Source organism: Terrapene carolina, unplaced genomic scaffold (assembly GCF_002925995.2).
Source record: "Terrapene carolina triunguis isolate 2854851 unplaced genomic scaffold, T_m_triunguis-2.0 Scaffold18, whole genome shotgun sequence".
Classification (NCBI taxonomy): Eukaryota; Metazoa; Chordata; order Testudines; family Emydidae; genus Terrapene; species Terrapene triunguis.
Window position 1 is genome coordinate 4,862,463 of NW_020664369.1, and position 25,719 is coordinate 4,888,181.

Sequence of the window (25,719 nt, forward strand, 5' to 3'; positions counted from 1 at the left end):
TGTGGATATGACGTACTGGTTAAAAAAAAAATGCATAGGAACAAATACCAGTAAAGCTTCAGACCAGGCTTCACCTTGTTACAAATGATTTGTTTTTGTCTTGCTTTCAGTTGAAGCATCTTGTCATAATGGAGATGAAACCATGGAAACTATTGAAGCTGCTGAGGCACTTCTCAATATGGACTCCCCTGATCCTATGTTGGATGAAAAAAGAATAAGTGAGTTTAACAGTAGTAAAGCAAATGTATATGAGCCATGTTTATAAGTAAAATTTGAAGAAACTCAATATATTGTGGATTTTCCTATATGTATACAAATAATATAAAAAGGTGTGGGTAGGTGAGATTTGATGGCTTCGTTGGTAGCTGCAACATGCCAGCTTAGGGAATCAGATAGGGAATCACATAAGCATAGGCTAATCAGTGTCAGAGTTGGACATTGGAGGTTATGAAAGAAAGGGAAATAAAACAGGATGTGTGTGTGAGGATTTAAATGTAATATTGTGCTGAAATGCTACAGTTTATCTGGTTATTGGTATTGTATTTCACGTTGGCAAAGTAACTGAATGAATGCAGGTTACCTTAGATATGAATGAAAATGTCATGTTCTGTTGTGATCACAACCTTAGCTTCTGTTGCAAGTATTAAATTATTCTACACTGTGTTATGATGTGTGCTCATGTACAAACCTCATGAACAAACTTGTTCATTTGTGGGCTGACCTTTTCTGCTGTGAAGACCTTAATTATAATAATAAATTTTATGTACATTATTATGTCTGTACTTTGACCTACTGAAATGTTTCCTTATAATTGGAAGTGTTTTTTAAAAGTGTATTTAATTCTGTAAAAAGCATTGATAATGTCATCTTTTTTTTCCCCTAAGCAAATATGTTTGGTACATCTGAAGATGAAATTATTGTTGCTCCTGTTACCCATGTATCGGTCACACTTGATGGGATCCCTGAGGTTGTAGAGGTTCACCAAGTTCAAGACTCTTATGCTGAATCATCAGACACTCCAGAACTTGAGCAGCCTAAGAAGAAGAAAGGTAAGAAGTTCACAGGATATGAGAGTTTGGAATAGAAAATGCTCAGAGGTATGCTTTCTTCTCCTTGTGTATATATAGCAGCTGTTTAACATTAATAGGAGCTACATATAGGCATCAAGACAACATAAACTAAGCTTACTCAGCTAGCTGTTCAGGAAAAGAACTTTTTACTTGTTGTGACAAGGTGAAAATTTTCTGTAGTATTTTTTTGAAGCCTAGGCAGGCCTAGTTTCCCTTTGTATATTGCATTGCTATTCAGTGGATGCAAAAGGGTTGACTCTGCTTCTGGAACAGCACAGGAAGCAGGAGGTATGTGTATGTGTGTGGCCTTGCTGTCTGTGGGGAATAAATACAGTCATGCAAGAACTGGCTCAGACTGACTCAAATCCAGCAAGACAGAGATGATGTCCCAACAACTGAACAACACTTGCCAGCAGGCAGGACTTGAGAACTGAGCTGGAGAACAAAGTGTCAGGTGACTGGAAGAAGGGTGGGCTCAGGAGGTTGGACCGGGGAAGACGAAAGAAAGAGCCAGAGATCGAGTACATCAGAGATTGGCTGTCTGATTGTGGCACTGGTTTGACCAGGATGGACTATGGCTTAACTTCTGCCTCTCTGTGCTAACCTAACAACTTTCAGCTTCAGTGTGCCATAGTAATAAATGGTTACCTTGTTTTGAAAAGGTCGCCTGTGTCACTGTAAGTACTCACTGAGAGCATTGGGCCCTGAAGGGGTAGAGTAAAGCCTCCCATAGGACTTTTGGTTGGCTGGATTCATTACAGGGCTCCACGGAAAGAGACTGGGATTGTGAGTGCCAAAGGTCAAGTTTGGGAGTCGTGAAGGCCACAGGCCTGCCCCTGTGAAACTGTGAGAATTCTTAGGGCCTGGTATACTACAGAGGTCACTTTCAGGCTGGGTTATAGACCAGACCCTGTGACTCCGGGATACTTGTAAACTGAGCAAATGTGCTCAGATTCTAATAGTACTTGGGATAGATCATATGGAATCATCATTCCTCACGAAACATGGATCTTTGCTATGCCATCTTTATAGAGTTACTCTTCAAAGCAGAACCACACTGTAAGTTGTAAGGCCTTTTGTCATTTAAGTGTTATAGTAGTTGCTTCTGGGGTACCTCAAGCATTATACTATTAACTTAGTTCATTTACCTAAAACAGATTTGAAAAAAGTACTCTGTTTTATTTAGCATTAGATTAAAAATACCCTGCTGTCTTTGCTGGAAGCTATTGGAGAATTGTTTGGCTTGAAGAATGTTTCTGTTAAGAAAATGAGAAAAGAGCTAAGTTGTCTTTCTTCTTTGTGAAAGCCTGACTGTCACAACTGTTATAATAGTCTCAATTTCCGATAGTTGTGTGTTTTTGTATCTGTGGTCTGGTATTTATCACAACATGGTTTGCAGTAGATAGCTTACAGAGTCTGCTAAGCAGGCTGCTATCTGTCCAGCTAAATAAGCATCTAAATGGGGAAAAGCAGCATGCTTCATTGGGCTATCTGTTGTTAAAAATGATTGAATGGAATTTGTAGTTTAATTTGTTTTAAATTTCTTATTAATTTGCTGGATCTAGGTGCTTGTACAGCTGTTAAAATAGAGTTACAAAAATAAAAAGAACACATATCCTGAACTGCTTATACAAAAACACAGTAATATCAATTACCCAACATCTGATCAAGCTTTCTAGTATACCTTGAAGAGTTACAAATTCAGACTGTTGAACTAGAGGGGGAAATGCTCCAGAGTTGAGGATGGGGAGGGATAGCTCAGTGGTTTGAGCATTGGCCTGCTAAACCCAGGGTTGTGAGTTCAAACCTTAAGGGGGCCACTTAGGGATCTGGGGCAAAATCAGTACTTTGTCCTGCTAGTGAAGGCAGGGGGCTGGACTTGATGACCTTTCGGGGTCCCTTCCAGTTCTATGGGATAGATATATCTCCATATATTATTACGCATTAGGAAACTGCCCAGGGGAATGATGGCTTGAGTGTCTTCACTGATTGCAATGTTGATAATGTCAGACATCAATTTTGGAGTAATGTGGTTCAGAAAACCAGTACTTTATAGGTTAAAACCAACATCTTAAACTCCACCTGGCCAGATTACAGAGTACCAGTGTTATGTGCTCTATGTGATATATCATTCAGTAAGCAAGGACCCATGTCCTGTAGTAAGTTCAGTTTCCAGATGGTTTCGTGATATAGTCACGTCCAAGTAGAATGCCTTGCAATAGTCTAGGCTTGATGTGAGACAGGCACGGATTATTTTAGCAGCATGGTTTGTTTCCAAAATTAAGGGCCACAGCCTTCCTGCCATCAGTAGATGCGGGCGACAGGGCATGGCGCAGCAGGGCGCACTCTTAGCTACAACTGTTAGAGCAACCAAGGATCTGAGACCCCCTAAATTGCTAACCCGTTTAAACAAATTTTAGATTTTCCCTCGATCAGAGGTGCTATGATACGGTACGGTCAGCTCTTCTGATTGTTTCATTAAACTACCAAACATTACCTCAGTCTTGACTGGATTGAACCTCAGCCACCTAGTTCTCACTCAAGCCCCAGTTCAATTAATTCCTGGCAAAATCAGACCAATGTTGATGTGGAGCTGGCGTTCTCAGTTTACTAAAGGCACTGCAGTCTGTCTCCTCGCTCTCCTTCTCAATGTGCTTGGATACATTTCGTGCAGGCGAGGACACAAGATGGAATCCTTCAGCACCCCATCTGACTGAGCCCTCAGGGCAGAAGAGCATTCACTCAAAGCAGTCTTATAGGACTTCTTGCACAAAAGTAGCTGAGCTATTCAAGATGTCTCCATCTAACCCTGGTAGGGACCACAGACATTTCAGCAATCCCTCATGATAAGTTAAATTAAAGATCCAAAACAATGGGTCTCAACCTTTGTCATATACTGACCTCATGTGACAACAGAAATATTTCAGGACTTCACCCATCCCCCCCTCCCCCCATCTAGCCATAAAGAAACGAAGGGTGGTTGTGACCCCCAAGGTCAAGAACCCATGACCAAAAGAGTTATCTTTGTTGATAGCTATGATGACATCCTTGGCAATATGATCAGTACAGTTTCTGCCCCATACCCAGCCCTGAATCCTAAGTGACTGGGGGAAGAAAACAAATATTGCCAGAGTTGCTCACCACAGTTGTTTCAACAAAGCTTTTTCCAGAATGAAGATCATGCAAATATAGATACTTAGCAAGATTGTCATTGTCAAAAGATGGCTGCCTGAGCAGAGGCCTTGCAGTGCCTTCCAAAAAACCCCCAGCTGGTATCCTGCCTACCCACGCTGCCAAAGGAGATATTGACATTTCAGGCCAACAGAAGGCCGAGCTGGCCTTCACCAACCAGTAAAGGATGAGGTTCTATTTCATGGGCTAAAACTCAGAGTTTCTCAGCTCCTACAAAATCTCAGTGAGCAACATTTGCTGAATTGCAGAGCATTTGAACCCTGAAGATATTGCTCTGGTACTATGAAACTGACAGGTCAGTCCAGAAGTGAGTAGGTTTAATCACAAAGTAATCTGAAAATTCCTCACAATGAGAAAATCTTGATTCTGTAACAGAGTTATTTTATTATTTGTATTATGGTAGCACTTAGAGGCCAAACCAAGAATGGAGCCCTGTTGTGCTAGGCACTGTGCAGATGCATTGCTTGCATGCTACACAGGCAAGAGAAACTCTTTGGGAAAGGGTCAGAGGGTAAATAGAGGGACCGTGAAATGACTTGCCCAAGGACATGCATGTTGTCAGTAGTAGAGCTGGGAATAGAACCATGATTTTCTGAGTGCCAGGTCAGTACTTCATCCACTGGACTATGCTGCTTCTCAGCAGAGCAGAGATAATATGTAAAATAAAATCCTCATTGTGCCTAGACGTTGCCAAAGTGCCCAAGGGGGTAAGTAGGAAACCTGATTTGCCTAGTATTTGCCAGAAAAACTCAGTCTTGAGGGTTCAGGACCAAAACAGAATGCTATAAAAACTGGCATCTAAATGAATGGGGAGCAATAGAGAAACAGATTCTGGATTTTGTTAAGAAATACATATGCGAGATTTTCATTTTTGACCCTACTCGAATAGCTGATCTCTCATTTTTTCAAAGGAATGCTCTTCATTCTTGTCTGGAGCTTTAACTCCTCCCTCCCACTCTTCACCGGGGCCTTGAAACATAGCCACCATCTTTCTGTCTAAAAAAGGATGTGATGCTTTTCAGAACCTATTTGGCTGTGTTTGGCTGGAGATGGCACTGCTGGGCAATGAAAGAGAGCTGCTTCTACCCTCCTTTTTTTTATTTCTAGCCATTGCAGGCCAAATGTGTGAGACTTTAGGATTGAAAATGAATGTTTCCCTCACATGGCAGTGCAGACCACTGCTATCAATGGAGCTTTCTTCTCATATATTAAAGAGCTAAAGAATCTTCTTTTGTCTCTAAATTAAGTTTCGATGCTAGCTAGACAAGACAGTGCTGTGTATTTTATCTAGCCTTTTGATTTAAAAAATACAGTTAAAAAGATGAATAAACTACTATTAATTGCCTTTAGATGCCCTAAAATGGACACAAAATATACAGATTTCAAAGCAGAAGTATATAGTTTATGTATCTAGCTTTTGAAAAATAGGTAAAATCTTTAAAGCAAGACCAGTTAAATTGACTAGTGCTACGTGGAGTGCCCTCAATACCTGTTAGCGTCAATGAGCACTGAGAGTGCTCAGTACTTTAGAGGAATGGGCCATTAAGAAGAAATGTAAGTGTTGAGATGGGGAGGAAATATAAAAAACGGAGCTATTTAATGAGTTAATGTTCTTTTCCAGATCACATTTTTCTGTTGAAATTTACGTAATAGTGGTTTCATTTCAGGGAAAAAGTCCAAATCTTCTCGTCCTGAATCCCCTACGACAACTCCAAACATATCAGTGAAAAAGAAAAACAAAGATGGAAAGGGTAAGTGTGATGGTTTGAGTAGAATGTTTGTCTTCAGTGTTTTAAATTGAAAATTGAATGTGTCACATAAGAATGAAGCCTACCAGCTTTCTCATTATGCAAAAATAAATCGTGTGTTGCCACATGCTCAGAAGACATGGTTGCCACCTTCTGTTAAAGCGGGGAGAGGGGGGAGGAGTGCAGGAAATCCCTTTGGAAGATACTCATTTCCTGGGAGGAATAATCCATTCTTCAGCTTATTAACAGGATTTTGGGAGATCTTCAACCCCCAACAAGCGCTGCTCTGTTTCAGGTCAAGTCTAGAGGGATGTTTTGCATTGTAGTAGTGTTTCTTGGGATGCTGTTGCTTCAACAGCTGATATTTGGAAACATTTTCCATCTGCCTGTTTTTAAATCTGCATAAGATGATCAAAGCTTACAGTTGGGTGGCAGGAAGAGCAGTTCCCTTGTTTAAGAAAAAAGTGAAGCCACCAGAAGAAAGGTGTCAGAGAAAGTTCCCTGGTACTCCCTCCTGTGCTATCCCAACTCCCCTCCCCCCCCCCTTAATAAAATCAAAACCAACACCTAACAGAATATAATTTGATAGCATGAATCATTTTATTTTATAGTAAACTATTCAGCAGAATCGTCCTGTTTTTGCCAATGGATCCTAATATGCTTCAATTGCTTTCTTGTTTGGCATGGCATAAGCTATTATTTACTGCACATATTATATGTAATTGTTAAAACATTCAAGTAAGGATATCTTGAACCTGTGAAGAATCATCAGCACTGGAATGGGTTACTTAGCACTGGAATGGGTTACCTAGGGAGGTGGTGGAATCTCCTTCCTTAGAGGTTTTTAAGGTCAGGCTTGACAAAGCCCTGGCTGGGATGATTTAGTTGAGGATTGGTCCTGCTTTGTGCAGGGGGTTGGACTAGATGACCTCCTGAAGTCCCTTCCAACCCTGATATTCTATGATTCTATGATCTTGCGGGCCCCAGTTCAGCAAAGTACTTAAGCACCCGCTTAATTCCCAATCACTATAGTGGTACTTTAGTGTATATTTAACTGCTTTGCTGAACAGGGCTGGACTTGAGCTCTTTGCTGATTCAGAGCCAAAGATGGTAAAATAATAATGTTCTGTTAAGAAATAATTCAGTTGGAATGGAAGGATAGTCACGTGTAGGAATTCTCAACGCGAAATTACAGTCTGTTCAGAAAGTAACAGGCACTCAGTTCCTGGAGTTTTGTTGTATTTGTGACTTAAATAAAAGTTAAGAAATCAATATAACTGTGCATTTGGGGGAGTTTATATCTCCTGAAAGGCTTTATTTATTTATTTTAGGAAATACAATTTATCTTTGGGAGTTTCTCTTAGCACTGCTCCAGGACAAAGCTACATGTCCCAAATATATCAAATGGACTCAAAGAGAAAAGGGCATTTTTAAACTGGTAGATTCCAAGGCTGTGTCCAGATTGTGGGGAAAGCACAAAAACAAACCTGATATGAATTATGAAACAATGGGCAGAGCTCTCAGGTATGTGAGTTTTTAATTGTTGACTATTTTTATCACAGCATTTTCATGTATTGAAAGCTTGCTGTAATCTGTTTAACAACTGTGAAGGGCTTTTTCCTAAGATGAGCTCCAGTTTTTGAAATATGAAGCTGTTGGGTTTTTTGGGAGGCGGGGGAAGGGGAAGAGGTGGGGGGGACACTACAGAAATCTAAAAGTTAAAAGCTTAATTTGAAGTTTCTACAGAGCAAATTATACAGTAGAAGATTTAAAAAAAAGATTAGGATATACACTGCTGTCCAATGACAAATCTGTGAAACTTGCTTTATTGGCAGAAATTTGTTTTGTGGGTTTTACAAAGTGCTTAAAGTGCAAGTATATGTAATTCTGTAGAAATCCTGCAAACTCAGAGCTTTCTTTTTTATTGGGTCCGGATTTTTTTACACTTCTTTAATATGGATAATATTGGATTGATTATTTTAAATGAATGCAACTTTACTGAAGAGGCAAAATATCTGATTTATATATAGTAAGCTGTACAACTTGCGTGGAGTGTGGTTTTAATGCTTTGCACATTTAAAGAAATAGAGGTAGATCATCCCTAACTTACAAAAATTAGTGACGCCCATTACAAATGAAGCATCTTCACTTCTGTTGGAAAAGCTATTGGAAAACTAATAGTGTGTTCTAAATTCAATACAATCATTTCCATGGTCAGTTACCCAAAGCATTACTGTTAACTGATATATCTCCCACAGTAGTTAATAATGTAGGAAGATTTGAGTAGCCCAAGGGTCGGCAACGTTCGGCACGCGGCTCGCCAGGGTAAGCACCCTAGCGGGCCGGGCCAGTTTATTTACCTGCTGACGCGGCAGGTTCGGCCGATCGTGGTCCCCACTCGCCACGGTTCGCCGTCCCGGGCCAATGGGGGCGGCAGGAAGCCGCAGCCAGCACATCCCTCGGCCCGCGCCACTTCCCGCCGCCCCCATTGGCCCGGGACGGCGAACCGCGGCGAGTGGGGGCCGCGATCGGCCGAACCTGCCGCGTCAGCAGGTAAATAAACTGGCCCGGCCCGCTAGGGTGCTTACCCTGGCGAGCCGCGCGCCGAACGTTGCCGACCCCTGGAGTAGCCAATACTTCTTCAAGACCAAGCACAGACAGTTTCAGGAGACTGAAAAGTCTGAGTGACAAGCCTTTACAACAAACTCCTGTAAACTAAACTTAAAGGTGACCATCAAATTATTTGGACTAATTGTATAAACTTTAATATGTGCCAAATGACCCAGTTTCAAATCCAAGATATGAGGATTCAGCAGAATTCAGGTCTGTGCATACTTCCCCAATTTGCATGTATATGTGACTAGAAAAGCATCTAATCATATATGAGTACCTGTGCAAACTGGAAACTTGCTCATACAGAAAAGTTTATGCAAGTAGGTGAGCAATTGCACAACCATAGATGGATGCAAGCCTAATTTTTAAACATATTCCCTATTGTTTGGGGATTCTAACCACTACTGTAATAAAAATAATAATTTTGCTTGAAGCACTCTCCTCTCTTCCCCTCCAACCCTCTCTCTTTTTGCACCTTTATTGTAACTCAATTTGTAAATACAATGGAAAGTAATGTTTACCTGTCCTCTCCCCTTTGGTCTACAAGAACCCTGAAGTGATAGGTAATTTGGCTCTTTATATATTCTATATATTATGCACTTTATTTAGTAAAGAAAGAATTTGAATATTTGACAAAGATGGGAGATTTGAGTCAAGATATTGCTATTTTACCAGGATTATCAAAGTATCATTTAACACTAGGCATTGCGATAAAACAAATAGTAATATTGATATCATGAAGTGCAAGTTGCTGTGAGTGATATATATGTCTCCATCCTTGAGCATAAAGAAGTGTAACAGGAAGTGTCAATAGGCAGTGATTGTTATTTAGTTTTAAAAACAAAAACCCCTCCACTTCATTGCTGATGATGATTTGTCTTTTTTCATAGCCAATTTTGCTATATAACTTGTTGATGTATGTGCCTGCTTTGAACAGATACTATTACCAAAGAGGTATACTGGCTAAAGTAGAAGGTCAGCGCTTGGTGTATCAGTTTAAAGAAATGCCAAAAGATCTTATCTACATAGATGATGAGGATCCGAGTCCCAGTACCGAGTCTTCAGATTCCTCTTTATTGTCAACAACTGCGACTAATAGAAACCAATCAGGCAGATCTAGAGCATCTTCTAACACAGGAACAAGAGGAGGATCCACCACTGTTCTAAAAACAACAGGGAACTCTAAGTCTACTAAACTTAAGGAGCCTGTGGAAGTTGTACAACAGCAGATACCTGGTTTTGCATCTGATGTTTTGAGGACAATGCAATCTGCACAGCCAATACATCCAACTCAGCTTTTTCGGACAGTTCATGTAATGCAGCCAGTGCAATCCATCACAGAAGGACATGCAACTGTAACTAGTAACATGCAGGATGAAACATTACATTCCTCTGTTCAGAACATAAGGTAAGAAAATGTAAAGGAAGTTGATTTATGAACATTTTCACTATCCAATGTGGCTGTTTTCTATTTTGCCACATTGCTTTCCTCTTAATTCAGTTATTGTGATATGAACACAGAGTGAATGATCAATAAATTGGTCTGGTTTTTCTGTTACATTGTAAAATGGGTACTCTGCTAAGACAGTATATTTAGGAAAGGGAAGAAAATTGCAAGTCTTAATTCTGCAGCATTACAATAGCAAAGAATCTTTAGGACTTTGAGAAGAAAGCAGCAAAAAGTTAACATTCTTGACAACACTGATTTCTGTTTATTTGGTTCCTGTGCCACTGGTATCTTTATGAATTTTGCTTTTACTCAGTGAATGACAGCATTTTCAACATTCACCCAAATAATGTGTGTTTTACATTAATGCTTTTTAAAAAGAATTTTCTTGGGATTTAATTTCATTCTTGACATACCCATCCCCTTATAAATTGTAGTGTGTCGTCGCTTTCCTTTTTTTTTTTTTTTTTGTATTCTACCTATTAACACAGATAATAACAGGGCAAAACCCTAAAGTGGCAACCCACTGTCATTGTTGGAACAGCAGCCAGTATGCCTCCATTCCTCTTCTGTTTATAAAAGATAGTTATCAGTATGGTCTCCTGAGACTTTTGTACCTGTATACTAATGGGAGAGACAGTCACATTTCAGTGCAGCCCTTAACTGGTAAGTTAGACATTGATTAAGTACCTTTATGTTACTGTTTTGCACCTTCAAGTCATCGGTGGTGTATTGACTAGAGATGCCTCAAGAACAATCAGTTAGAGCTATACCCCACTGAAACATTGTCTTGTAATTCTGGAGCTGCAAGGGAGGAACCGTCTTACTTAAAATCTTTGAAAGAACAACACTGAGTTGGGTGTGTTTTTTTTTTTTCTGGTTTAAAATTAGATATTATGAAATGTCCCCAGCACTTTAGTCCACATTTTACCATTAAATGACACTAGTGCTATTTCCCCCTCTTTTTTTCTTCTCTCCCCCTTAAAAACATTATTCAGAAGCATCTTCTCAAATTCTGATTTGCATGAATAGACCCATATGATTCTCTGCGACTGAAGCATGGAACTCTGACAAATTTAAATCAGTAACATTAATCTGATCACAATTCCATTTCCCAGTTTCAAGAAGATTTTATTCTTTCATCTCTCTGTGCTAAGAGAAGGATTTTTTAAAGGCAAACAATAATGAAATCACCACTGATCTAAAAGGAGGAGAGACTGCATCCAGAGTGGCGGAGTAGCCAGGTTTTTAAGCACTGATGTCTGCAGCTGGGATGTTCAGCCCCCACAAACAAATAGAATATAAAGGAGTCAATAAGGAGTTTTAAGGAGATACAGAGAATAGTCAGAAAACTCTGGATTTTCCAGATATGTATATATGAAGTGGCAGGGCACGACTGTAGTCTCAAACCAGAAAAATGATTATATGTTACTTATTGTTTGCTTGGAATAAAAGTAGTTTTAGGTATTACACTTGCCCCATAATCTCTCTGCTAATTGTTTTTCTAAAAGAAATGTAATTATAAAATGTTTTCTCTCCCATGTTGCTATATGAAAAACCCACATAAATCAGGGGAAATTCACTAGCCAATGGACTATGAAGGGGAAACAGCAATCAGTGAAACTATGTCCAAAGGGTTGTCAAATGAACAAAGTAAACAAATCTAAAAAACATTTTTCTCTGATATGTCAGTTATATTAATAAGTTATCTTTAAAATTAGTGAATAAAAATAGAATTATGATTTTCAAGTTGATGCTGTCCATTTTAACACTCTTTTTCATTCTTAATTTCTGTGAAGCTCGTATGTTAGGACCATTTCAAAATGCCCTTAAGGGAGAGAAAAAGTACATCTGATCCAGAAGTTTAGATAAATGTAATGATGAAGAATTTGGCAGGATTTAAAAAAGAAAGTAGATGAAAGTAGATTTAAAAAAAAGTAGATGGCTGCTTGTTTTCCACAAGACAAAGCAACTTTTGAGGGAAGTTTACTTATATCAAATAAGATAAAGTTTTGAATTACAGTGTAGTGAATTAAACACTAACATTTAGCATAAAATTAAGAGACAATTTAAAGTTAGTCTCTCTTAGTGCTGTGTGTTTTTAATATTTCTTCATACACCAAAGAGCTTTAAAGCCTAATTGCAAAGCCGTTAAATGCTGTATAACAATATGACTTCAGAGATAACTAAGGATTTAATTATTCATCAGTCTCAAAAAGTGACTCAGATAATATAGAGGAAGCACATGAATGAAGAAATAATGACTGAGGTCATGCAGTGACACCTAAGTCAGGAGACCAATGCTATGAAACATTAATAGGGAAACAGTACAGCGATTTGTAGAGTAAGAAAGATGCCCATACTGAGCCATTTCAGGATTATCTAGCAAAAACTTCCTGAACAATCTTCAAGATTTAATCAGGAAGGCAGGGAAGCAAAGACAATAATGCAGCCAAAAGTTGCAAAACTGAATGTTGCTATTTCAACATCCTGTTGTGTTTAAAATATTTCACAACTGGACTGTGGGCAGTAGTTTTAAAGGAGAAAAGGAGGAAGTAGCAGTAACGCTAGCATGAACTGCTCAGGTAGCTCCCGGGCCAAGTGTACCAGCCACTGCAAAAGTCATGGAGATTCTGGAAAGTCACGGAATCCGTGACAAACTCGCGGCCTTACTGATGAGTCATACAAATTCACTGGATGTTCCAGGCTGGTTACAATTGGTCTAGGATGTATCTCAGGTCCAAATTCAAAAAACTAAATGTCCTTGTAAAGTTTTACCAGGGCAGTCTTGGGAGTTTTGATGGGGTTGATTTTACTTAATTTTTTTCTGAAATGTACATTTTACGGTCTCTCTCTAGTAAGGTTCAAAACAGTTTTTTTCATATACATTTATAGCTATATCAGTTTATACCCACACTCATCATTGCCTTGTAGGAACCTCCATAAAGGATCAGATCAGTGGTCCAGGTAGTCTAGTGACATGCCACATACAGCAGACAGTAAGAGGAAGGTGCAAGGAACCCCATAATGGACACAACCTACCCTGTGGAAGTTTTTCTGAGCCTTACCATTTAGTGGTTGGCCTATACCTTGAAGCATGAGGGTTTCTATTCTTTTTAATTTCTTTATCCTGCCTGATGCAACTTTGGATTGTGTTATCCATACAAATGTCTCATCCTCTTTAGAATCCTGCTAAGCACTTAGCTTTAGTAATATCTTGTGGCAAGAGTTCCATGTGGTTATCTACCTGTTGTGTAGAAAAGGTTTTCCTTTTTTAAGGTTTAAATTAGTTGCCTCTTTAATGTTTTCCAGCTGCCTTCTGAGGGGTAGTCTGTAGCATGCAGGGTTTCTGCTAATGGGCTTATTTTAAGCAAACAAAACTGCTTACGTTTGCCACAGTAGTTATATTAGCTATAATCATGTTTGAAAACTGTTGTCAAACTAGATTTGTGCCTGACAGTCCTTTTTTAAATGTGGCTGTAGCTAGTCAGTTCTTTTCCCAGCTGAGGACAGAACTTTCCAGGGACAGGACTGCAGCTCTTCTGTCATGACCTTTTCCATTTTCTCCAAGAAAAGTAGATACTACAAACTGAAGTGCAGTTAAAAACATAGGGCCTAATTTTTCCAAAGGTGTAAGGCAATATAGTTGTTTGTACCTGTAGAAAATGGGTATAAAATGTGTAAATGAGTTAAAAATTCAGATTTGGTAGCATTCTACACCTGCGCATAGGTGCTGGTACTCGGGGTGCTGCCACATCCCCTGGTTTGAAGTGGTTTCCATTATATACAGGGTTTACAGTTTGGTTCAATGGCTCTCAGCACGCCCACTGTAAAAATTGTTCCAGCACCCCTGCACCCGCGTTACATAGGTGTAAATGACTGCACCAGCTGCAAGGCAGACTATGTCAACTTCACATTCTCCATCATCATTTATAGCTTCTTTTTGTTACATTAGTGTTCAGTAATAAACTAGCAACAGCATAGAATGATACCCTAGGGAATTCTTAGCTTCTCATAAACAGCTTTTTGCAAGACTACCAAGAAGACAATACACTGTCCTGCCCACAGAAATCTAACAAAGCAGCGAGGAAAGAGTTAGATGTGGAAGCTTTTGGAGGGAAAAAATTGTTAAAGTGCACCAAAATCTTATCTAATTTAGCCTATGCCTAACGAGAATAGAGCTTTTTCTGACTAGTTCAAGCTGTTTGAACTGCTGCTTTACCTATTTTACTTTTCTCTTAATGAAAGACTTCCTGTGTGATATAAATGCCTAAACCCCATGGGCCAAATTCTTTTCTCATACAATGGAAGTAAGCAGAGGTTTGCACTGGTGTAACTGCGCAGAATTTGGCACCAGGTGTTTTCAATGACTAAACACAAATACAAATGTTCCTGTGGATCAGCATTCTAATTATAAATCTTTTTCAATAAAAGATTGGTCACTTAAGTAAAATCAATATTCACATGAATCTCTATTTAACATTTGTAAAATAGTTATGTCCATTTTCAACTGGAATAACTTACTGTAATCCGTGTGTATTTGTGTACAAAGGAACTTGAAGGAGTAATTGGGGACCTGTAATGGTAAAAGTAGACGGTAAAGGGTCCAGACACATACTCACGTTATTTCAGTTTACTTTTAATCTTCAAGCAGTAGTGATTTCAGACATAACATTTCAGACATGGTGGAGAGAGGTTCTGATGTTACCGGTAGTAATGTACAAAGAATGGAATCATGAGCACCGCAGCCACTGGGAACTGCGGGGGGGGGAGGAGGGGGCGGCGCATACCTGCAGACAGTCACGGTAAACAAAATGTCTCGCGGCCCACCAGCAGATTACCCTGATGGGCTGCGTGTCGAAGGTTGCCAACCACTGAGTTACTAGGTGGGTTGATAAAAGCTGAAGCTGATTCATCATGCAGCTTGACCTTTGTGGGTAACCCCAGGGTAGAGCATGTAGCAGTAGTCCAGCTTGGAGCTGACATGAGCATGGATCACTTTGATGCTTCTTGGGAGTGCCCAGAGTTTGGAGGCACCTAACTACCACCTGCCCTTACTGTGAGGAAGCCTGGTCTGTGCCTGCCAGGGGTCAGGTCCCGGACTTCACCAGCCACGGGCAATACAAGCACTCCCCTCTAGGCCTTGCAAGCCCCGTTGTCACTGTACAGGTTAGCAATAGGCACACCCCAGCCCTCAAGGCCTCTGTGGGTCTCCCTAGAGAGTCCAGTGCCTGCTCCACTGGACAATCACAGTGCTCACAGATTCGCTGCTTCCAAAGAAGCAGCACACCCCAGCTTACCAGTTTCACGTCACATCACCACTCTTCTTGACACACAGCACTTAGATATATATATTTATAGAGAAAACAACTAAATGTTTATTTAACAAAGTATAAAAATTTAAGTGATAGCAAGTAGAAGTATTGGAAAGAAATGGTTACATATAAAAATCATAATACCCATTCTGAGACTTCTAGAAGAGAAATGATCACCCAAGTTCTTCCAGTGTTTTACAGCCAGGCTTGGCTGTGATCTTCCATTCATGAGGCAAATCGTGCTGTGAGCTTGCCTCCTCAGGGAAAGATTCAGGGTGTCTGTACCCCCAGATATATCAAAACAATCCATTGTCCTTATTCATAAGCAGGATTCCCCCTGACGATTGGTTTTTTTCATGTATACTGCTTTCTTGTAGATTTTGCAATCTCTTAATCAGCATCTGACTCAGCATGCAAATAAGCCTGCATTGTGGGGCACACAATGATGATACAGGGAGATATGCATCGCCACCCCCTGCCTGAAAGGAACCTGTTACCTGCCTTAGTAATATAATTTTCAGTTTAGATACATAACTCCTTACATATTATCTCTACATAAGTTTCACCATGATGACCAGTGGGCTATTGGCTCTCAGACCTCAGATGCCACCCTTTTGTGAATTATTATGCACATATCCAACCCAGGGGATCCCTGTAAAATCTTATGCACCCCATATCCCTCTGCCAGTTGGCATCGAGAAGTCACTGAGTCTCAATCACCATGGCTAGCTCCTCATTCTAGAGACAAGGGCACAGTTTCCTGATAGCCAAAGATGAAAGATGTTGTTTCTAGCCACTATTTAAGGTGTTCAGGAGCAGTGATTAATTCAACAGGGCCCCAAGACAGTCACTGCCTTGACCGTAAGAGGACAGGAACCTTTCAAATATCTACACTAGCCAAACTTTGTAGGCCTTTTTAATTATAAAATGATATGGTGATAAAAATGCCTGTGTCCTGTCTACAGTACAGCTTAATCACTGGTAGCATGAGTGCAGTTACAGTGATGCTGAAAAACAGGTGCAGATTTGCCTGTTGTAGATTTACCTATAGAGGGTGACAATTTCATCAAAATACTTTCCTCATCATGCTTATTGTACCATGTGTAGTCATTCACTTGTGCAAAGTGTGTAAAATGCTACCAATCTGATTTGGTAGCATTTTGAACCCGCTTTATACTCACTTTGCTCAGGTGGAAATGACTATCCAAGGTGAGGGCAATGAAGAACCTGGCACTGTCCTACCCAGATTTAGCATGAGCCAGCTGCTTTCTGTACAGGTTCCTGTTTCTTTTGGATGCTAAGCCAGCTGGGAAACAACCCTGACTATGATGAATATGAAAGAGCTGCAGACCTGGGTGAAGTCAGCACACTGAGGTCATTGTAGACCATAGCATTTCACATCAGCGCCTTTCGTTCTCACGTAAATGTTTTGAATAAGAGTGGTGACAGGTGAGTATCCTCAGGGAAGAGGAGCAGCTATCCATCAGGGTCCTCGGGGACATGTGAGAAGAAATGAACAACGCCAGTTTAATATGATTTAGACCATAGGTGCTTTCATTCTGTTCGTGGCCTAAGGCATAGGCACCAATTTCTCCTGGCGCCGGTGGGTGCTCGCGCCCCCCCCCCCCGCCCTTGACACCGACCCGACTCCACCCTGCCCCGCCCCCATTCCAACCCCTTCCCCAAAGTCCCTGCTCCAAATCTGCCCGCTCCCTGCCCCTATTGGATCGCTTCCCCAAATCCCCACCCCGGCCCCGCCTCCCCCCGGGGCATGTCACGTCCCCGCTCCTCCCCCCTCCTTTCCACAGCTTGTTACCCAAGCACTGGGAGGAGAAGCGGGGATGGCACGCTTCGGGGGAGGCGGAGGTGAGCTGGAGCGGGGCGCTTGGCTGCCGGTGGGTGTCGGTACCTATGGTCTAAGGAAATCCTCCATCAGTTTAGTCAGTGATGTCTCTGACCTATCCCAAATGGAAACCTAGCTAGGAGTCTAAAATATTGGTGATCAAATAGCCACTGATATAATGCTCCCCAAAAAAGAGAGATTAAAGGTAGGCAACAGATTACTAGTTGCAAAGAGTGGCTGTGTCAGGTGGCTTTTGTTTGTTTTTTGAGTGCATGCTGGACTATGTCCCATGTTTAAAGGTGGCAGAGAAAATCCCTCTTGAGGAAGGCATTGGTCAATAGTGGGCTGATGTGATCTCTGCAGGCTTTCACCAAAAACGTCATAAATTCTTTTTGCTGGTTTTTCTTGATGGCATTTGGCCCAATCATAAATGCATTAGGAAGGGTGCTATGATCATAGCTTTCCACTCTGACTTGATTTTCCTGCAGCTGGGAAAAGACCGTCTCAGACTCTATTTTGCTGTTTGCTTTAATTTCTCCTGCAAGAAGGATCAGATCTGTTTGCAGTGGGAGGTACCTGAGTCTTTGGTTGTGCAGAAGCAGTTTGAATTTATGCAGTTACCTTTCTTTCCAGGACAGTTCTGCTCGTCATGTTAGCAGGTACTATAGCAGGGATCAGCAACCTTTGGCACGCAGCCCGCCGGGCCAGTTTGTTTACCTGCCGCATCCGCAGGTTCGGCCGATTGCAGCTCCCACTGGCCGCGGTTCGCCGCTCCAGGCCAATGAGGGCTGCGGGAAGTGGCGCGGCCATGTGCCAAAGGTTGCCGATCCCTGTACTATAGAGTAGGAGGAGGCTTTCTTAGGTATAACACTTAGCTACAGCACAGGTTATTGGGTTCACAAAGTCTTCTGCCATCTGAACTCAAACTTCTTGACTTTGTGCGTCAAGGTTACTTGTGGGAACAAGGCGTGGGAAGGGACCTCTGAAGAGCATGATGGATACAGCACCAAATAGGGAGTCAGGAGAATTGGATTCTCTATGGGCTTGTCTGTTGGAGCAGTTAGTGCTTGGCAAGCTATAGTGTAATCCTAAATCTGCCTAGCACTAGCCTGCTGCACACTAACTCTCTCTGTGCACCCTGCTATGGTACACTAAAAGTTCCCTAGTGGTCTTTGATCTACTCCATTTTGAAACAAGAGTAGATCAAAGCACTCTAGGAAATTTTTAATGTGTGGTAGCAGAGCCCACATGGACAGGTAGTGTGCGGCTGGGTACTGTGAGATAGATTTACACCCCAGCTTGCCGTGCACTAGCTGTTTTATATAGCAAGCCTTATGGCTCTACCATTTACTTAATACATGACCTTAGGCAAGGTGCTAGACAAGAAAGGGGAAGGTTCTGACCTTTCTTTGGAGGAGGGGGATGTTAAGGCCCAGTATAAGGGTATCCAGTGCCCCTTTCCCCCACCGTCATCAGTGTACCTAGGCAGATCAGCAGCTCCAGTGTGTCTGGCTGTGTGCAGGGGTCTGGTGACCACCAGGGAGAATCCCATGGATGTGAGGTCTTAGGCCAGTCTATTAGAGGCAATGGTGTGGAATGCACTGCATGCCAATAAGATTTTCACATTAGATATGACTTGTACAAGTGGATTTACTCCAGTGAATCTATCTTAACTCTAGCATCTGAAGTTGGCTGTAAATTGCATGTCATGTGCATTCCACCTCCCTAGCCCTCCTGGATTTACAGTGTATCAATCAATTGGATGAGTGGGGGAAATCTGGGGAAATTTCATCTTTTCCCTCTTAAATTATCTGTTCCTACATCATTATGTTGAGTATCTTTTATGCTAAGGAATGACTTCTCCTCAGTTCCTCTCTCTCTGTTTTTCTTTATCTTGCATTATTTAATTTGCTAAAACACTGCATACCTTGGTTTGTAGCTTCAAGATCTTTGTAGGATTTTCCTCTCCTTCTTTGCGTTTTAGAAGTTTCACAAATAAATCACTATGAATAAACTTGTTTCTGTCACCTGTCAGCTAGTGTTTGCAACAGCACTGTTCATCTCCAGATGAGTGATTGTGATGTTGCACAACACTAGATTATAACCCCACCCAGTGAACCAAAAAATGGATTTTTATCATTTCCCTGCCAGCAGGCTGAAACGAGTGTGGAACATGTCTCATCTTTTCCTCAGTAGTAATCAGAATCTGTATTTTTTCAGCAGTATTTCCTCTTAGCCAGTATTGCTCAATAGTCTTGTTTTTTAAAAGTAGTAGCTTCAGAAAGACTCTTGATAGTGCACCACTCACAGACTTGTGCGTAGCACAAGAAGTATAGTAGCAATGGTAAAATTATTAACAGAGCAAAACATAACAGAAAACAGAGCAGCCTAGAAAAATTCTAGCTGCCTGGGTTTTGGCTGAGTAGTTTGGGAGGTATCTTTTCAGTACTATTTGCAGTAAGGGTGGGCAAATAAATTTTTAGTCTGGGCTGGTAGACTTCAGTGTTTAAATCAGCCTGTTAAACAAAATCTACTTGCCTATCTTTACTGTAAACATCAACAAATGCAGTTCCATACAACACACACTGTGCATGAGCACGCACACCTACCTCACTCACTACATGGTTGGCTCCCTTTCTCCCAGCATCCCACATTCCATCTTTCTCTTCAGGTTCTCACAGTGCCCTCATTACTGTAATATCTGAGCAATCCAGAAGGGCATTAAACAATGAGACTTTTGCAGTGTGGTTCTTTCTCCCCTTTGTGACTTACATACATACCCCAATTCACTGTCATTCATTCCTCTCCCCACTCTGTTACTGCTCATCATCCTGACTTGATCACCCCTCCAGGGATGTGCTGCTGCTTCCCACAGCCCACATTGGCCTGAAACGGCAAACCGCGGCCAGTGGGAGCTGCGTTCGGCCGAACCTGCGGACGCTGCAGGTAAACAAACTGTCATGGCCCGCCAGCAGATTTCCCTGACGGGGCGTGTGCCAAAGGTTGCCGATCACTGCGCTAAGTCATGGTATCTCCCAAGGACCATCCACTTGTGGTGTCAAAATGAGGTGTTACTCAAAGTGCAGATATGTGACCCTCCTTGTTTCTTGAGGAATGTAATTTAATAGCATTTAAATTAGCATTGCTGCGTGTTGAAGTTAACATCTCACTGAGATGAACAGAGTAGTTCATTCCTCTCAAAGATATTGTTCCAGGCTCGCTGCGGTCTTATCTTTGCATGGGTAACACTCAGTTGTCATTTTTGAGTTTTTCTTTACAACCAGAACAACTAGACTTACTTTTTTATTTTAAATGAAAGCTGAGATTCTGGAGAATATAGTAGTAGCTTCAGAGAAGAGCTGGTATGGTGTATAAGACCATAAAAATGGCCATATTGGGTCAGACCAAAGATCCATCTAGCCCAGTATCCTGTCTTCTGACAGTCACCAATGCCAGATGCCCCAAAGGGAATGAACAGAACAGGTAATCATCAAGTGATCCATCCCCTGTCGCACATTCCCACCTATTGGCAAACAGAGGCTAGGGACACCATCCCTGCCCATCCTGGCTAATAGCCAGTGATGGACCTGTTCTCCATGAACTTAATCTAGTTCTTTTTTGAACCGTTATAGTCTTGGCCTTCACAACATCTTCTGGCAAGGAGTTCCACACGTTAACTGTGTGTTGTGTGAAAAAAATACTTCCTTCTGTTTGTTTTAAACCTGCTGCCTATTAATTTCATTTGGTGACCCCTAGTTCTTGTGTTATGAGAAGGAGTAAATAGCACTTCCTTATTTACTTTCTCCACATCAGTCATGATTTTATAGACCTTTATAATATCTCCCCTTAGTCATCTGTTTTCCAAGCTGAAAAGTCCCAGTCTTATTAATCTCCCCTCATATGGAAGCCGTTCCATACCCCTAATAATTTTTGTTGCTCTTTTCTAAAGCTTTTCCAATTCCAATATATCTTTTTTTGAGATGGGGCGACCACATGTGCACGCAGTATTCAAGATGTGGGCATACCATGGATTTATATAGAGGCAATATGATATTTTCTGTCTTATCTATTCCTTTCTTAATGATTCCCAACATTCTGTTTGCTTTTTTGACTACTGTTGCACATTGAGGGGCTGTTTTCAGAGAACTATCCACAATGACTCCAAGATCTCTTTCCTGAGTAGTAACAGCTAATTTAGACCCCATCATTTAATATATATAGTTGGGATTATGTTTTTCAATATGCATTACTTTGCATATATGGCCACAGATTGGATGTTTTGGAGCTCAGATATTAACTTCAGCTGCAGCTCTTCAAAGCTGCAGTGGCCGCCTTAACCTTCCATCCCAGCGGGGTCTCCTACCCCTGAGGGAATTCTGCGCTAAAAAAATAAAAATTCTGCACACAATATTTGAAAATTCTGCATTTTTGGGTCAAAATAACACAATATAATCATGCCAGTTTCAATTATTTTGATAATTTATTTCCCAATATCTGTCAGCAAGTACATCTGTAACAGTACAGCCCCCAAAAGAACAAAGATTCTGGTAATTTATTTTTTGACAAATAGATTCCTTAGTAGGCATATTAATACAGAACTTTGTGTAATTCATTTTAATTACAATACAGAACTATATTTCCTGCACATGTCAGAAGCAGTGCAAAGACTTGGGGGAGTCAGGGGTAATGGAGGAGAGGGAGAGAGAAGGAGCCTAGGAGTGAACCTGGAGGGTGTTGCGTGTGGGTGGGAGAAGGTTCTTTTGGGGGCAGGGATTGTTAGGGAGTTGTGACGCCTCCCTCATGCAGACCCTGACTGACCCCAAGCCTCTCCCATTCAGTCAGGCACGTCTGCCCCATCCCTGTGGGTCTCTGCAGACCCCCTCCCCAGGCTCAACGCTGTCACTCCACTAGCTCCTGAGACCATGCCCGTCTGTCCCCCCCACTAGCCATTCTGAACCCCAGTCTGTGACCCCTCCCCCCCCAACAGCTCTGTGTGCCCCATGCTGTCCTAACCTGGCTCCACAGGCAGGGTTCTGTGATGAACTTCTACTCCTTGGGGAATTCTGCAGCACTGGGCATAGAATTTTGTATTTTCCCGCATAAAATACATTTTGCCTAAGGCGTGCTGCCGTTCTGCCTTTTGCCCACCAGAGGCAAAAGCAAAAACTGCAGCACTTCTTAGGCAAAATGTTTTTTATGCAGGAAAATACAAAATTATGCAAGACAGAGGAAATCTTCGTCTTCTCAGATGTGCAGAATTCCCCCAGGAGTAGTCTCCTTGGGTGGTAACAGCTACATCAGTGCTTCCCCCCCCGTCAGATTTTAAGTCTTTTCCTGGTGGCATGTGCCAACACCTTTCCTCCAAGCTGTTCCAATTGCAGTGCCACATCCCTCATCTCCATGGAGGTGCTGGGGGCTTCTAAAGTGTGGTCACACTAGAGTTTTTACCTTGAGTTAGCTGGCAATGAACTGTAGGTATTTTCACTTTGTGAAAGCTATTGAGGGTGCATCCCCAAATGTTTCTTCCAAGATACGTCACTTTGTGGTTTTCTGCACAAACCGTAAAGGTTTAAAAAAAAAAGTGTGTAGGCAAGTCCATAGGGAAGGAGCCACTGGCACTGCTTCCCTCCCTCAAAGGAGAGAAGGATATGTGGAGGGGTGGAACTGCTTGAGTGGAGACTGGCTGCAGTGGTCTGAGGCTGGAGACAAAGCAGGCCTTGCCCAGGGAATCTTCTGGGCTCAGCCACCTAAGCCTGACACAGAGTGATTGAGTTGAAGAGGGCTCAACAAGGGCCATTGTAGATGTTCGCTCACTTGCTTTGCTGCTGAATGGAGAAAAAGTGAGTAGAACTCCCTCTAGTGGCAAAGAATACAGTAGCGGTAGCTGCTCCCCCATTGCTGGCCCCAACAGCTGCAGCGACAGTTAAATTAAGTTCACATTTTGGATGGATTTAAGTTTATTTTACTTACTATAGGAAAGCATGTATGTGGAGAGAAGGTAGGTGCTGATGGGTTTCAACTGGAGTCAAGTCCAGTTTTCTGTGGCTGGAAGGACAGTAGTCCCCCTTGCCTTTCTCCTCCAAATTAATAATTTAAGTAGCAAAACACTCATTCGGTAATAGATCTGGGAACATTCTAACATTTTCCTGTTTTCTAATCTTAATAGGACTTTACAGACCCCAGCCCAAGTGCCAGTGGTTGTTTCACCTGGAAACCAGCAGTTGCATACTGTAACACTCCAGACAGTGCCTCTTACAACAGTGATAGCCAGCACAGATCCAGCATCAGCAACAACATCCCAAAAATTTATTCTCCAAGCCATTCCTACTTCGCAGCCAATGACAGTACTTAAAGAAAATGTCATGCTGCAGTCTCAGAAGCCAGTCTCCTCTTCTTCATCTATTGTCTTTAGCCCAGCCCAAGTTCAACAGGTTCTCACCAGCAATGTGCAGACCATTTGCAATGGAACAGTCAATATGGCTTCATCTTCATCCTTCAGTGCTACTACTCCTGTGGTAACTTTTTCACCTAGCAATTCACAGATGGTTGCTCATCCACCTGGCACAGTGATCACTTCAGTTATCAAAGCACCAGAAACTAAACAGACTGTTATACAAGACATGATGAAAGAGGAGGTAGAAGAGGACACAACAGATGATACTGAGCAGTCAGAGCAGAGGTTCCAGCAGCAGCCTTTTGTGATGGTGGTATCCAATTCAAATGGATTCCCATCTAACATGCAAGTGAAACAGGAAAGTGAACAGTTGGAATCCAATTTATATTAATAAACAAAACAAAAATCCCTGTGGATGATTATTTTCATAAATGTGATGGGACCTTTACAGTTGTGTGTATATATATATGATTTGATTCTGAAGCAGATGTTACAAAGCTACTTAATTTCCACAGTTAATTGTTAGAAGTCATACATTAGAATGAGTTTTGATTTTCTGTTAATTGCTAAATGTTATAAAATATAAAAATATATAGTACTCGTTTTTCAAAACACAAGCATGAAGGAACATGCATTTTATACTATGAAGACTTTCTCTTGATTTTTTTTTTGCCAAAAGTACCAAATTTCTTACATATTATGCATTTTCAGTCTTGCTAATTTACACTGCAATACCATATAATAACATTTTCTGTTTAATCTGTAAATGTGTCATTTAACTTTTGAAACAACCGTTTCTTTCTACAGAACAGCATTTTCATTCCGTGTGTGAATCTTATCAAGTTTACCAAATACCTATTGCATACCAATGAACTATGTCAAATTTTACTTTGAATAATGGACAGTGGCAACCAAGCTTCCTCCTGTTGCATTTTTGCAGCACAGTCATTTGGGTGTGCAAAATAAAAATACACTCCCATTAAGAGAATACATAAAGCATTTACATATACCAATAATGGACAATGCCAGATCTATATTTTTATATACACACATCAAATATACTTAATTACAGAAACTAGTGGCATTGCTACAGGTGCAATTATTTCATACTATTTTGTGGCTATGAAGTTAAACAATCTTGCTTTCTATTTCAGATTATTTTGTATGGGGGAAAGTGAAATGTATACAATTATGCAAGTGTTCTGAGATTAATACTTTTATGAGTTCCTTTTTCAATTGTAAATAATGTACATTTAATTTCACAAGAAAGTTTTTCAGCTAATTTGTTTCCATAGAGCAATTTTTGATAGATACAAATAAGATCATTATGTTTAGAGGTCTAATGTTATATGTATTCATATTACAGAGTGAATTTGTATTTAAAGACAAAATTTTAAATGACAGAACCCTACTGAACCTGGGTTCTTTGTCTTTTGTATTTTTAATTGGTTTATTATGAAAATAAATCAAGTGGAAATTTTTTTCTGTATTTACTCTAGAGTTTTCTTACCAATACATGAATACAGTGTTTCCGGCAATCTGAACTGTATTGAGAAATAGAGCAATATGATTAATTAGTGATGGTCTGTGATTTGGAACACAGTAGACAAGCAGTTTAGGAATCAGTTCAAGAGAACTCAGGATGAGAAATTGATTCTCAAGCTGTTTGTCTGAGAATATGACAGCACTATGCAGTACTGCTATAGGAAAAGGTGAACTTCAGCAGTTAAGGTGAAGAATGAGCTAAGCTCAGAAATATGTGCTAAATAGGTCCATTGATGTGGCATTGGGCACAGATGGTTTAAACTTTGTCCCCTGTGAAAGCCGCTGTCAGTCAACAAATGCATAATTCTGGGACATCACTGATACTACAAATTGCATAGGACTTCTGGGATCAGTGATACCACAACATGTTTCATTCTGGATTGTCTTAATAGAACGCAGAAGTACTGGATGATTTCACAAAGTATATGGGGAGGAGAGAGGGCACTTAAAAAGTTAAAAACACGTTATCCTAATATCTCTTCTTGGGAACTTTAAACAAACATTTTCTAGGCTTAATTCAGTTTTAATTTTAGTTCGCAGTTCTTTAAAGTT

At 40.9% G+C, this 25,719-nt stretch overlaps 1 protein-coding gene across 1 annotated transcript in view; it reads left to right on the forward strand.

The window, feature by feature from the left end:
- The window catches only part of LOC113407080 (ETS-related transcription factor Elf-1-like), a 47,770-nt gene extending 22,667 nt beyond the window's left edge, over window positions 1-25,103 (forward strand). Inside the window, exons 3-8 of the mRNA XM_026654954.1 lie at window positions 111-218; window positions 885-1,049; window positions 5,930-6,013; window positions 7,342-7,534; window positions 9,561-10,031; window positions 23,395-25,103. Of these exons, the coding sequence (XP_026510739.1) occupies window positions 111-218; window positions 885-1,049; window positions 5,930-6,013; window positions 7,342-7,534; window positions 9,561-10,031; window positions 23,395-24,013 (1,640 nt within the window). The 3' untranslated portion in view covers window positions 24,014-25,103. The remainder of the gene's footprint in view (window positions 1-110; window positions 219-884; window positions 1,050-5,929; window positions 6,014-7,341; window positions 7,535-9,560; window positions 10,032-23,394) is intronic.
- The last annotated feature ends 616 nt before the right edge of the window (window positions 25,104-25,719 follow it).